General features: G+C 36.4%; 1 protein-coding gene across 6 annotated transcripts; it reads right to left on the reverse strand.

The window, feature by feature from the left end:
- Positions 1-388: 388 nt before the first annotated feature.
- 14-3-3zeta (tyrosine 3-monooxygenase/tryptophan 5-monooxygenase activation protein zeta) lies at positions 389-12,448 on the reverse strand. Of its 6 annotated transcripts, none has more exons than XM_015174669.3 (7): positions 12,315-12,448; positions 4,810-5,065; positions 4,625-4,738; positions 4,401-4,527; positions 2,928-3,051; positions 2,658-2,821; positions 389-1,658 (listed from the first exon to the last, which is right to left on the reverse strand). In XM_015174669.3, exons 2-7 carry the CDS (start codon positions 4,869-4,871, stop codon positions 1,503-1,505), a joined length of 747 nt encoding a protein of 248 aa, XP_015030155.1. In that variant the 5' UTR covers positions 4,872-5,065; positions 12,315-12,448; the 3' UTR covers positions 389-1,502. The 6 variants fall into 6 exon arrangements, 4 of the variants coding, with proteins under 4 accessions (XP_015030155.1, XP_032292441.1, XP_032292440.1 ...); XM_032436550.2 differs by lacking the exons at positions 2,658-2,821; positions 12,315-12,448 and adding exons at positions 2,271-2,434; positions 10,946-11,066; XM_032436549.2 differs by lacking the exon at positions 12,315-12,448 and adding an exon at positions 10,946-11,059.
- Between the last annotated feature and the right edge of the window lie 12 nt (positions 12,449-12,460).

Consider the following 12,460-nt stretch of genomic DNA (forward strand, 5'->3'; position numbering starts at 1 on the left):
CGATATATTCTTTTGATCCAGCTGGGAAAAGCCCTGGCATTTTTTTTCTCTCACTTTTTTGTTTATTTCCCCGAAAATCAACCGATTGATTTGCATGCAAAGAGACAAGAGTATTGAAAAGTCAAAAACCATAAATAAATAAATAAAATTCCAACTAATGGCACAATAGAACTTATGCCCCTAAAGCTATCCGAAATCTGGTCCTGCCCATTGAGTGAACATTCTTGAAATTTTTGGCTTAACTGTGCAATTGGAAAACTAAAAACAATTAAAACTATAGGCAACAGTTTTGAGATAACATTTAACTGAATTCTAAATGCAAGACTGAGATTTGATGAACGAAAACGAAATGTAATATAAAAAATATAATTTAAATAAAAATTAAGGATTATGTTGTTTTTGTTTTTATTTGTTGTTGTATTTTAGAAAAAAAAGAATTACAAATAATACATAATTTGTTTCTTTTGGTTCGTATGGGGCTCTGCAGCAATGCAGATTGTTCTTGATTGACGACGAAAATTAAATGGGCATTATTTGTAATTACATAAATTGTATAAACCAATTGTAGCCTTTGTTTGTTTTTCTATTTTCTTTTTTTAAGGAAAGCGACGCAGCGCATTAAACAAAAATAAAAGACAAGAAATTTTTATTTTTTTTTTTTGTGTTGACTGTGTCTTGTGTTCTGTATGTTAATATAAAACAAAATGATAATTATTTATTAAAACATAATTATAATAAATAATATTACTTTTAGGCATATGTATAGTGTACGCAATTGGCCGAAACAGCGGAATAGTAATATTTAACTACACAAAACGAAATTCACACATCATTGCCATACACGCACGCACTGTAATTCCTCTTGTTCTTGTAAGCTGATCATTTTATTTATATAATTATATAAGATTTGACTCGGATAGTTTCGATTTTGAAATTTGTTTATGAATATTTGCAAGAGCATATTACTTTATAACAAAGACAACTTGAACGGCATGTGAAGCAAATTAAGACGTTTGGGTTTTATTAACATTATCATTTTTATAGACTTTAATCAGCTTTCCTTTTAGGTTGTTCTCATTTAACAATACTGGCTCGAATACATTTTCCTATTGCAATAAATTGCAATTTGTATACAAGTTAAACATACCGCCTAAGCCAGATTCCGTTGGTTGTATGACAATAGTCCCTCCTCTTCTACACATCTCTCAGCCTCAAAACTATCATCACACAGCCACAATAAGCTGCATCAGTATCCTGCTGTATTGTTTAATGTTTAATGTTTGATGTTGTTTTGTTTAGTTAGTGTTTGTGTTTGTGTTTGTGTCGATGCTGATGTTGATTTGATGTTGCTTTTATTATTACATTACTGCTCTGCTGCTTTCGACTCCCAAAGATTTGTTTTTATATTTCTTTTGTTTTGTTTGTTGTTTTGTTTTGTTTTGTTTGTTTGTATTACTGAATAATATTTGCATAGTCAAAAAGGAAACTTTTTAGTTGTTTGGTTAGTTGTCACCGCCCTCCTGTGGCTCGTCGCCATCGCCCTGGGTATCGGAGGTCCAAAGAGTCAGGTTATCCCTCAACAATTGCATGATGAGTGTTGAGTCTTTGTATGAGTCCTCGTTCAGTGTGTCCAGCTCGGCTATCGCGTCATCGAACGCCTGTTTATAACAAAAAAAGTAATTTAGTATACGAACTAAAACAAATACAACAATAACAATATGCAAAATGCCGGCAAGGTAAATGCAAGTACAAGTTCTTGTTCAAGTGCAAAACGAAAGCATTTCAATTCAATTAGAGGAATATATATATAAATATATACATATATATTTTTAGTATTGGATTTATAATACCTTTTGTTTCAGTCAGCAACGAAGCATAATAATTGAAATCAAAATATAATAATTAAACATATTTATGTAACTAGCAGGAACTCAAAAACTAATATACTATATGACCTAACGGTTAATGCACTTTCTCTTACAACCAATTAATAACTTCACCAGCAAGATTTGGACCGTATTTTCAAGTGGTTAACAGGAACATAAGCCAGGCTTTCAATATACATAACATGCGAATTAATCGAGAGCTTAAACGATCGTATATACATAGATATATATATATATATATATATCTATAGATATATGTTGTATATATTCCTCTGTGAGATTGTGTGTATTTAAACAGCAAAGTTGCGGATGTTAGTCACATAACAGCAACAGTTAAACAATTAATTAAGGAACAAACATTAAGTGTGTAGAAAGAAATTGAACCTGTTTAGCTAAATGACAAGCCCTCGCTGGTGAATTAATAATTTCGTAATAGAAGACGGAAAAGTTGAGTGCAAGACCTAATCTGATTGGATGTGTTGGCTGCATTTTAGTTTTTGCAATATCGAATGCCTCTTGATAAGCTTTTTTCGAGTCCTCAACGACGTCTTAAAATATGTACATTATTATTGGCACCAATAAAAAAAAAAAAAACACAATGAAACAAAAAGAAAATAAAGAACAAAAGTTCACAATTAGTTTTCGATATGATAAACACATTCAAAAATTATATACGACTAAAAGTTATTAAGAATTGAAATGGTTTTGTTTGTTGTTGCACTTGGCTTGACTCTTGCTCGCCTGCCAGACAATTGGCACTTGAATATTAACCTGTTTAGCCAATTGGCAAGCCTTATCTGGAGAATTCAAAATCTCATAATAGAAGACTGAGAAGTTAAGTGCAAGACCCAAGCGGATGGGATGTGTTGGCTGCATTTTGCCCTTGCTAATGTCAAATGCATCCTGGTAAGCGGTTTGGGAATCGGAAACAACAGCTGCATTTTTGTGAACACACAAAGAGATAAAGTTTACGTTTTGTTTTTTTTTAAATATTATTAAGGTCTAAGGTCTACTTGTAATAAGCCGCCTTTTGATACTTACTGTTGCGTGCGTCTCCTGTGGCGACCTCAGCTAAATACCTGTAATAATCTCCCTTCATCTTCAAATAGAAAACCTTGCTTTCTGGATTGCTGGCTTTTGGAATAAGATATTTGTCCAGAAGTCCCTGTTATTGAAAAAGAAGAAGATAGCAAGGCATAAATATACATTCAAAGTAAGGCACAGTTCAAAAAATAATATGAAACCCTAACCAACATGAATCTGAAGGTCTCACAATCTCTGAGCATATAAATAAACATTTCTAATTGCTTGGCGCACAATAAGCTGTGCTATTAATCCAATATTATGCCTGGCGAGCAGAGCTTACCCCACCCCACCCCACACTCAACCAGCTACAAGAATAAATACATATACACTATATGGCATGTCTGTGTCTTTGTGTGTGCCTGTACGTATGTATGCCAATTTTACAGTCGACTGCGGCACTTCAAAGTGTTATCGATTTTCTGTCACCAAAGAGAAAGGGAAGCCCAACAGTGTTGCCAAACGCCGCCACACAATAGCTAAAAGCAGCTAAAACGTCCGAAATCTATTTCTCGGCACAAGTTAAAGCGCACTTTCTAGTACTGATCTAAAAAAAAAGGCTAAAAAGCGAATTTAGCTAGAAAATAACTGAACTGGCTACTCTGACGCTAGCGCCAGCCCCAATCCAAAGGGAAGGGCTAACATACACGCATATTGTCGTCACACTTTGATTTATTTTAATACTCTAAGGCTTTTTTACTTAATAGGTCAGCGGGTGTGTCAATTTAGTTCAGCTTTAAAATATGGCCGAGCACCTTTAGCAAAAAGTGTAATTAAATTGATATTAATCAAGCCAAGTTGCTGGGCCATTGTGTTGCTGTTGCTATCTAATCTTGACGTTTATTTATAAAAGTGCGCGTGTGTGTGTGTATGTGTGTGTGTGTGCGTGTGTGTGTGTATGTGTGTGTGTGTGCGTGTGTGTGTGTATGTGTGTGTGTGTGCGTGTGTGTACATATATATGGGGTGTGCTGCGATAGGATGTGCAGTGTGACAGCAGCAACATTTCTGGAAAATTTTTTTAAAAATAGATTTATTGATTGTAATACAATTTGCTGCACTCACACCCACACAAATCGCACACTGGGCCCCACTGATTGTAATTTCAAACTAGCCCTAACAAACCTGGCACAGCAATAGCTTTATACGCAGCTGTATATGATACGCTTTTTTTTTTATATATATAAAACTGGATGCTAACACCCACCACCCATCACCCGCCGCCGCCGCCACCGCCCACAGGCAATGGGGAACAGGACCTGCGCAGTGCACAGCCGCCACAGTGGGGCGGCATGTCAGGGCTCATCATAATTTGCTTATCTTTGGGAGTGTGGAGGATGGAGGCTAACAATGTTCACGGTCACGGGCAGGAGAGTAAAATAGAGTAGAGTGGAGTAGGGTAGGGTAGAGTGGGGTGGAGCTAGCTTTACGTACCAGAACTTCATAGCAAATTTCTCTAAGCTCCTTCTCCACACGCTCTCTGTACTCGCGGGCGAGCTGTTGTTTTCTGGCGGATGCTTCGGTTTTTTGCTCAATGGAGGAAATAACACGCCACGATGACCTGTTGTTGTATATAATTGATTATTAGATATATATATGTATATATATACATGCATGTTTTATATGTTAAAAGTCAGTTGTCGTATTGCGACATTTACCTGCGCGCTCCAACCACATTTTTGTAGGCAACGGAGAGCAGATTTCTTTCCTCATTTGACAGCTCGACGCCCGTCTCTGTGACTGATTTCATGGCCTGGGCCATGTCATCGTAGCTATAATCGAATTGTAAAATTGAATTATTTATTTAATTCTTTGATCTGTGCAATAGCACAAAAGCACTCACCGCTCTGATTGCTCGGCCAATTTTGCCTTTTGGACCAGTTCTTCCTTATCGACTGTCGACATTTTGTGGTTTTTTTTTTTTTTTGCCTTTTAGTTACTTGACCAAACTAATAATATGAATAATTTGTGTATGTGTGTCGGTGTGTATGTGTGTGTGTTCACGACCTCTGTTGCAGTTGATAGACAGCAGAAAAATTAATTTAAGTAAGAGGAATCCACAGCTCAAAGCGTCGCTCACAGTGTGTGTGACTGGTTATCTGAAATAAAGCGAATATATATATTTAAGTATATATAAATTCAGTCATTTAATGCTAAATTCAATTGAATTTCCCACGCGGCACATCCATTATTAATTGGCAACCTGTTCGAGTAAAACGCCCAAACACTCGCACTTTTCTTTTTACGATTATGTATATTAGGGAAATTTAGAATTCTGTTCTGGCGAGGAACCATCCACATCTTAATTGGAAAGCTACGATTAATTCATTTATATTTCTTCGCCAATACGTATATCCTTTGCCAATACACACACACTCACACACACACAGACACACACACTTATACAAACTGGCATACAGCTACACAAAAGCGGAAACCCGAATAATTATCTGCCGCTGCTATGTTGCTCTTCCGACCAGGCCCGAAACTCGACTAAAACGAGAACTTGCCCGCGTTTGGCTGTGGCGAAATGGCCAAAAGACTGAGCTGTTGCGAAGGAGCAAAGCTTGCCGGCGGTGTAGGCAAGCGGCAGGACTCGCATGCACATAGCAGCTGCGCGTTGCAAACTTGTGATGATATTGAAATATGTTCGCGGTAAAAGGATATGTCTTAAAACTTGCCACATATATGTACATATACAATTATATATATAAATGTGTACATGCTAAAGGATTTCAATTTGCATTGGGCACTAATAAGATGAGTCAAAATTTAACAGCTTTGTTTTCGAGTTCACAATATTCATGTGCTGCTACAATTAGCATTAATATATAAGTATATATGCACATATAAATATATACATGTATGATGACTGATTCATCGAGAGCTTGCCATATCAGTATTGCATTTAATTTCAATCGCAAGTATTTTTAAAACATAACACGTTGAGTATAAAGTAGTGGAAAGAGTTGTTGCTTAAACCCGCATTGATGATAAATAATGAAAAATATCTAAACGCAACGCTTGCCTGGTTTTAATGTCAATAAATTGCGTTTTATGGTAAACAGCCAGTGAGTCACACGTTAACATTTGGATTTTATATTTAACATGCATGTTATGATGCTAAAGGGTAACCTGTTGCCTTTGACTAACGGCTGAATGCTTTCAGCTACATGGCTTTATGTGCTGGCATTACATAAATATTGATTGATTGTTATTTATAAATACACGACGACTGAGGCTGATTGATACATTTTCCATTATCCTTGGGGAGGCGACGACTCCACAAACATAACGACAAAATTATTATCCCCAAAGAAGCTCCGTCAGGAGAACATTTGCCCTGGCTTTTAGCATAATGTGCTTTTGACAGGTACAAACTGGGTTTGTGTGTCTATGTGTGTGTGTGAGCTGTATCGAAGGGTGTGTGTTTGTTCGTGTGCGTGGGTGTGTTCCAATTTGTGTTTGTGATTTAAATTGTTTGTGAATACTATTACACGTGCCATGGCTTTTGGCGATAAATCTGCTTGTTTAGTGAGGCCCAACTTTGAGATGCACATTGATACGAAAGCAATGGACATGGGGAATGTTAAAAAGACGAGAGAAAAAAAAAGCAGCGGCCACGACAAGCAAATGGAATGAAACAACAAAAAACAGAAAATAAACCAACATACATACACATTGAGAGAAAAGTTAAAAATAAACTATGAATAAAAATTGAAAATGAAATAAAAGAGAGAAATCTCTGGCTATATGTGTGCGTGTGTGTGTGGTATATGAACAAGCACACATACTTATAAATATGTACATATATATATTTATATATACATATACATTACTTGTATGTATTCTGATGTCAAAGATAAATGCACAATGACCCCAATGCACAAATCTGAACATGGCAACAAAACTTAAACAAACCTTGTAAAGATCTCGAATTATGGGCATCCAAATAATATTAGCATTCTAACTTATTGGCAAACAATTATATTACTTATATAGACGTATACATATGTAAGTACATTTAGTTCATTAGGCACCCACCCACTTGTTATCTTATTCTGTAAACGATCGCATCCGACCGTCAAAATTTAAAACATTGAACCTTAGACAGCACACAAGTGCAGGTAAACATACATATGTACATGTACATGTATGCATGTGCATACCTACATGCCCAACTACTAAATGCGATGTATGTATGTACATACGTATGTATATATGTTTGTATGAATAGCAATTTTTGGCGTTGCTCGTTTTTAGGTCAATTGACGTGTTTTTCGTACAGTTATTGACAAAAATAAATAAAAGAGATGAAAACAAAAGCTAAGCAGACCGCAACGGCGGAGTTTGGCTATGATTTTAATTTGAACATTCCAAAACTGATATGTATGTGTGCGCGTAAATAGCTATACACCCAGGCAGCCACTCCCGCCTTTCGATAGTGGAGCCCACAAAATCAGCTCGCAGCAATGGAGCGGATTGTATGCGTCATGGGCTGTGTCATTTTTTGGATATACCTCACAATGAGGAAGTAGTGTGCGACTGCAATAGGCGATCACAAACTATTTTTAATGTAAAAGTGTATGCATATTTGTATGTGTTTGTATGTTAACTGACACATACATACATGTGTGTACGTTTGAGCAATTGTGTTTTTATAAAAAAAAAAAGTAGAAGGCAACCGCTAATAATTAGTGAAATGTCAGTGCGACGTCGGCGGCATTGGCTTCGGTCACTGGTACAGATTGAAGATAACGGCAAATAAAATTCGAAACCGTTTGTTGAATTCTGCGATGACGGCAACTTTGAGTGCTGCAAAACGGCGCTGGCCTATGCGAATGCCAGTATGTATGTGTGTTGCGAGTGTGTTGGAAAACACACCACACCGGGCGGCAAAGTGTAAACTCACCACACCGGCCCCATGAGGTCGTCGCGACAGAGATTCGGCTACATGCGCAGTACAGAAGAAAAAATACGACTATAGAGAAATGCAGATAAGCACAAAATTCCAATACACAACGTTTTGAAAAATATACACCTCAAGGCAGCTTTCAACAGTTATATTGTATGCCTTTGATATATATTTAACATTTTTGAGTCGGTTAAAGAATTTAAAGGGCAAGAAATCAGATTATATACATATTGTCAAATGAATTTACGTACATATGTACATACATAAGCTGACAAGAAACAAGTGTGTCTGCAACATATTGAGGGGGTGGGTGGTGAAGAGCACGCAACAAAATGTATAAAAATAATACCACCGGAGAGAACGATAAAGAGAACACACTTCCAAACGGGCAAAGACAGCAGCGGTTGCGAGAGCAGTGCGGCATAAAAGAACACGTAACCGCGTGTGTCGTCCACTTACATACATACATATATATGTACATCTAATGTACATACTTACGTACAAATGCTCGTATATCTATTTAGATATACATATGCAGGTATATATTATAACATATATGTATGTATATATGAATTCTTAAGTATATATGTATGCATTTGTGGTGAATTGTGACGCAGCAAATCTAATAAAAAACCAAATTAGCGATGTACGTTTATAAAAGCACATACATCAATATATATATGTAAGCGTATATGAAAGGAATCCAAAATGATTTCTTTTCAACGGATTTTTTTTTTTTTTACAAAACGAATATTGCAGCACACTTTTCAAAGGTAAATGTGCATATGCGTAATACATTCGGACTGGCGTACCCACACATACAGTATGTCAATAAAGTGTTTTGACTAACGAAAAAAAACTAATTTTTTGGGTTTAGTTGAAAATAAATGTACCTAAAAGTGAGAATTTTTTTTCAATTCTAATTTATTTCGATTCTATATTTTTCCTAGAACTTAATGGCAAAAAGAATTGTTAAATAACATTACCCAAACATTTTATAAAATTAAAAAACTAAAAACATTCACATTTTATGCTGTCAATAAAGTGTTTTTACACGAAACTTTATTACTAAATAACAATGTTAAAAAAACAGGAATATTTTTTTTTAATACTTTGTGTGGCTGCCATTAGCGTCACATACAGCCTGCAATCGCCGTTTCATTGAAACAATAAGGTTTTGTATGTATGTTTCTGGAATCTTCTGCCATTCTTCCAGTACAGCAGCTTTTAAATCAGTTTTTGATTTTGGACTCCGCTTTGCGACTTTTTTTTTCAAATATGACCACACATTTTCTATTGGATTCATATCTGGACTTTGTGGTGGAGTGTCTAACACCTTTCCACAGTTGTACAACAGCCAAACTCTTACCATATGAGCTTTATGCTTCGGGTCATTGTCCTGGTAAAATTTAAAAATTGGCTTATTGTCCTCATAGAATCCAAATTTCTGTGCACTACTGACGAGATGTGTCTGTAAAATGCTCAGATATTGTCTAGCATCCATGGTATTCTCAATGAAGGTCAAATCTCCTACACCCTTGCTCGAAATACACCCCCACACCATCACTGATAGTTTTCCGAATTTAACGGTTGGAATAATATTGCGGTTTTCCAACGCTGTTAGTGGCTTTCTCCAGACTCTGGATGGCCCATCGTTGTAGAATAGCATCATCTTGCTTTCGTCACAGAATATGACGTTACTCCAAAAATCGTTCGAACTATTTACATGGACTTGAGCGAACGATAGCCGCTTCAAAATATTCGCCGCCGATAGTAGAGGTTTTTTCCTGGCAACTCGTGATGTGTAGTCATTGGAATTCAGTAATTTTCGGACAGTTTCATGTGACACATCAACACCACTTTCTTCCTTGAACTCCTGAGCAATATCCCTAAGCGAAATTTGTGGATTTTTCTCAATTTTTCTCAGAATTTTTCGCTTATCTCTGTCAGAAATTTTGCAGGGTCGACCACATACTGGCTTTGCCTCTAGCCTATCTTCCTTATTGGCTCTGTTTAATATGTTGTATATCGTTGCTTTTGATAAATTAAACATATCAGCCAGTTCCGAGACTTGACGTCCCATCTGATGGTTATAATACACCAGCTGAGCGACTTCAAAAGTTGTTCTTTTTCCTGGCATTTTATTTTTCATAAAATTAAAGCAAAACGTTATAAATTGCAATAGAAAATGACAAGAAAAGTCGAAGACACAAGAGAAGCCAAAACGCATGGGCCCAAATCTAACGGGATCACCCAAAAGAGAACGGCAAAACAATTTACCGTAGCTGTAAAAACACTTTATTGACAGCATAAAATGTGAATGTTTTTAGTTTTTTAATTTTATAAAATGTTTGGGTAATGTTATTTAACAATTCTTTTTGCCATTAAGTTCTAGGAGAAATATAGAATCGAAATAAATTATAATTGAAAAAAAATTCTCACTTTTAGGTACATTTATTTTCAACTAAACCCAAAAAATTAGTTTTTTTTTGTTAGTAAAAACACTTTATTGACATACTGTACATACATGCGTTCGTTCGTATGCATGTATGTATGTATGTTAGCTATTGACGACTAAAACGCCTAGCGACCAGAACACACTTAAGCACCACAATTCGCCTTCGCATTAGCCAAGTCAGTTGTTGCCACGGCCGCCAACAATCAACCGAAAGCACTGAAAATACGAAGCTACAAACGAATCTCACTTCTACATACACACACACACACACACATACACAGATACAAAATTTACCAACACTCATGCACAGCGGGCATTTGTACATACGTATGTATTTTTGCACAAATTCACAGTTCTGAACATTTTCGTCTTTTTGCGTAGTATTTTTATCGATCGTTCAATGGAAGCATGTAGAAAAATTTTCATGCATGCGGCGTTTGCACATGTCTCGATGAATTGAAAAATATCGAAGATATTAACGTTGCATAAACTACACGATATGCACATGTTTATTGCATCGCCTTAAGTTGCTTAAGGTTTTATAATTAATATATACATCTGTCAGTACATATATTTCGCCCCATATTACTAATGCAAATTGGTTACCTTACATTCGATTCACTCGAAACGACAACGACGACTACCAACGAACGGCGAACGACTAAAAGTGACGGCAAATGTTGCACACAGTAAGCGCTGTATCTGTGTGTACGCCTCTTCACACACAATCATATATACACACATAGGCGGCAGCGCATGCCGCTACACCAGACGAGAGAGTAAAAGAAAGAGAGAGAGAGAGAGAGCACAAAGAGTCGAAATAGGTAAAAATGAGTAAATACCAGTAAGTGTTGCCAACCTGGCCACAAAACAAAGTTGCCAGGTGTGACACAAGTGAAATGGGTTCGTTAAGTTCGTTTCAAATGACCTGTTGTTGTTATGCTGAAATCACAAATTAGAGCATACTATTACTAAGAATAGATTAGCTGTAAATTAATTACTAATTATGCATTTAGGCGTAGCGCACTTTTTGACGTTAAATGCCAGTAGTTAGAATTTGTTGGCCCACTACAAGTTGCAGTTTGTGTGTGCATGACGCATGCCACAGAAATGTTGGGGAGGAGCTTGGCGGGCGTTTGCTGCTGTCGTCAATTGTGCGCAATTGTCGTTTAATTGAGTAATTTGAATGAGACGTACGTCCGTATGTTAAATTTTTAAATTCGAATGTTACCGAGTTGTATTTGTGGCCTTGTACGTGCCTATTTGCGCGTTGTAAAATTTATCAACATGTGCAATTTACAATGAAAAAACTATTACATGCTTGCTATAAAATATAAAAGTTATTCAAAGGAAAATTTCTTCTGATTACTCCCTGCGGCATTTCGTCTTAATCTAAGCCCTTGAATTGCGCTTCACACACACACAGACACACACACACATACACACCTGTTAAAACCTTCTAGCTCTTATCTGGCGGCACCCTGATTAAATTTATTTTTCAACTTCACGGGCTGTGACGGCGGCTTATCAGCAATTATGTGCTTTTGATAAGCCACGGTAAATTATTGCCTTAATTCTAATGTTGGTTTTCATTGAATTTGCTCTGGGCGCTAAGCATATCCGAGTCGTGGAAGGCAACGCGCTTTCAACGCTTTTTGAATTCTAACTGATTAAAAAGTTTTTTTTTGTTTGTTGGCAATGCTGTTCCGTTTTACTCGGCAATTCACAGAATTACGTCATCAGCGTCCTACTTGAAACAGCAAATTGGTGTTGATGCGTTTATCAAATTATATATCTTGATGTTACACAACTTGCATCTCATAAGGCGCTGCTTTATCATGTTGCAATTTGCGGAATTATGAATTAATTCACTTAAGAGTTTTGGATCAATATATGGGAAAAATGCGGTTTCAGTCTCGCCGACAACATGGCGCTCCAAGTAACACAATGCGTACATGCGACAAATATTACTCACTGCGCCTATACAAAACTATAACTTTTCAATATTAGTAGACCACACTGGTACTGGTTTAAGCACTATTATTATTTAATTATATTTTTTAATATAATATATTAAAAATTACTACGTAAACACACCTTTCGTCGGCTATTGCTGCAGTG

Source organism: Drosophila virilis, chromosome 5 (assembly GCF_030788295.1).
Source record: "Drosophila virilis strain 15010-1051.87 chromosome 5, Dvir_AGI_RSII-ME, whole genome shotgun sequence".
Lineage (NCBI taxonomy): Eukaryota > Metazoa > Arthropoda > Insecta > Diptera > Drosophilidae > Drosophila > Drosophila virilis.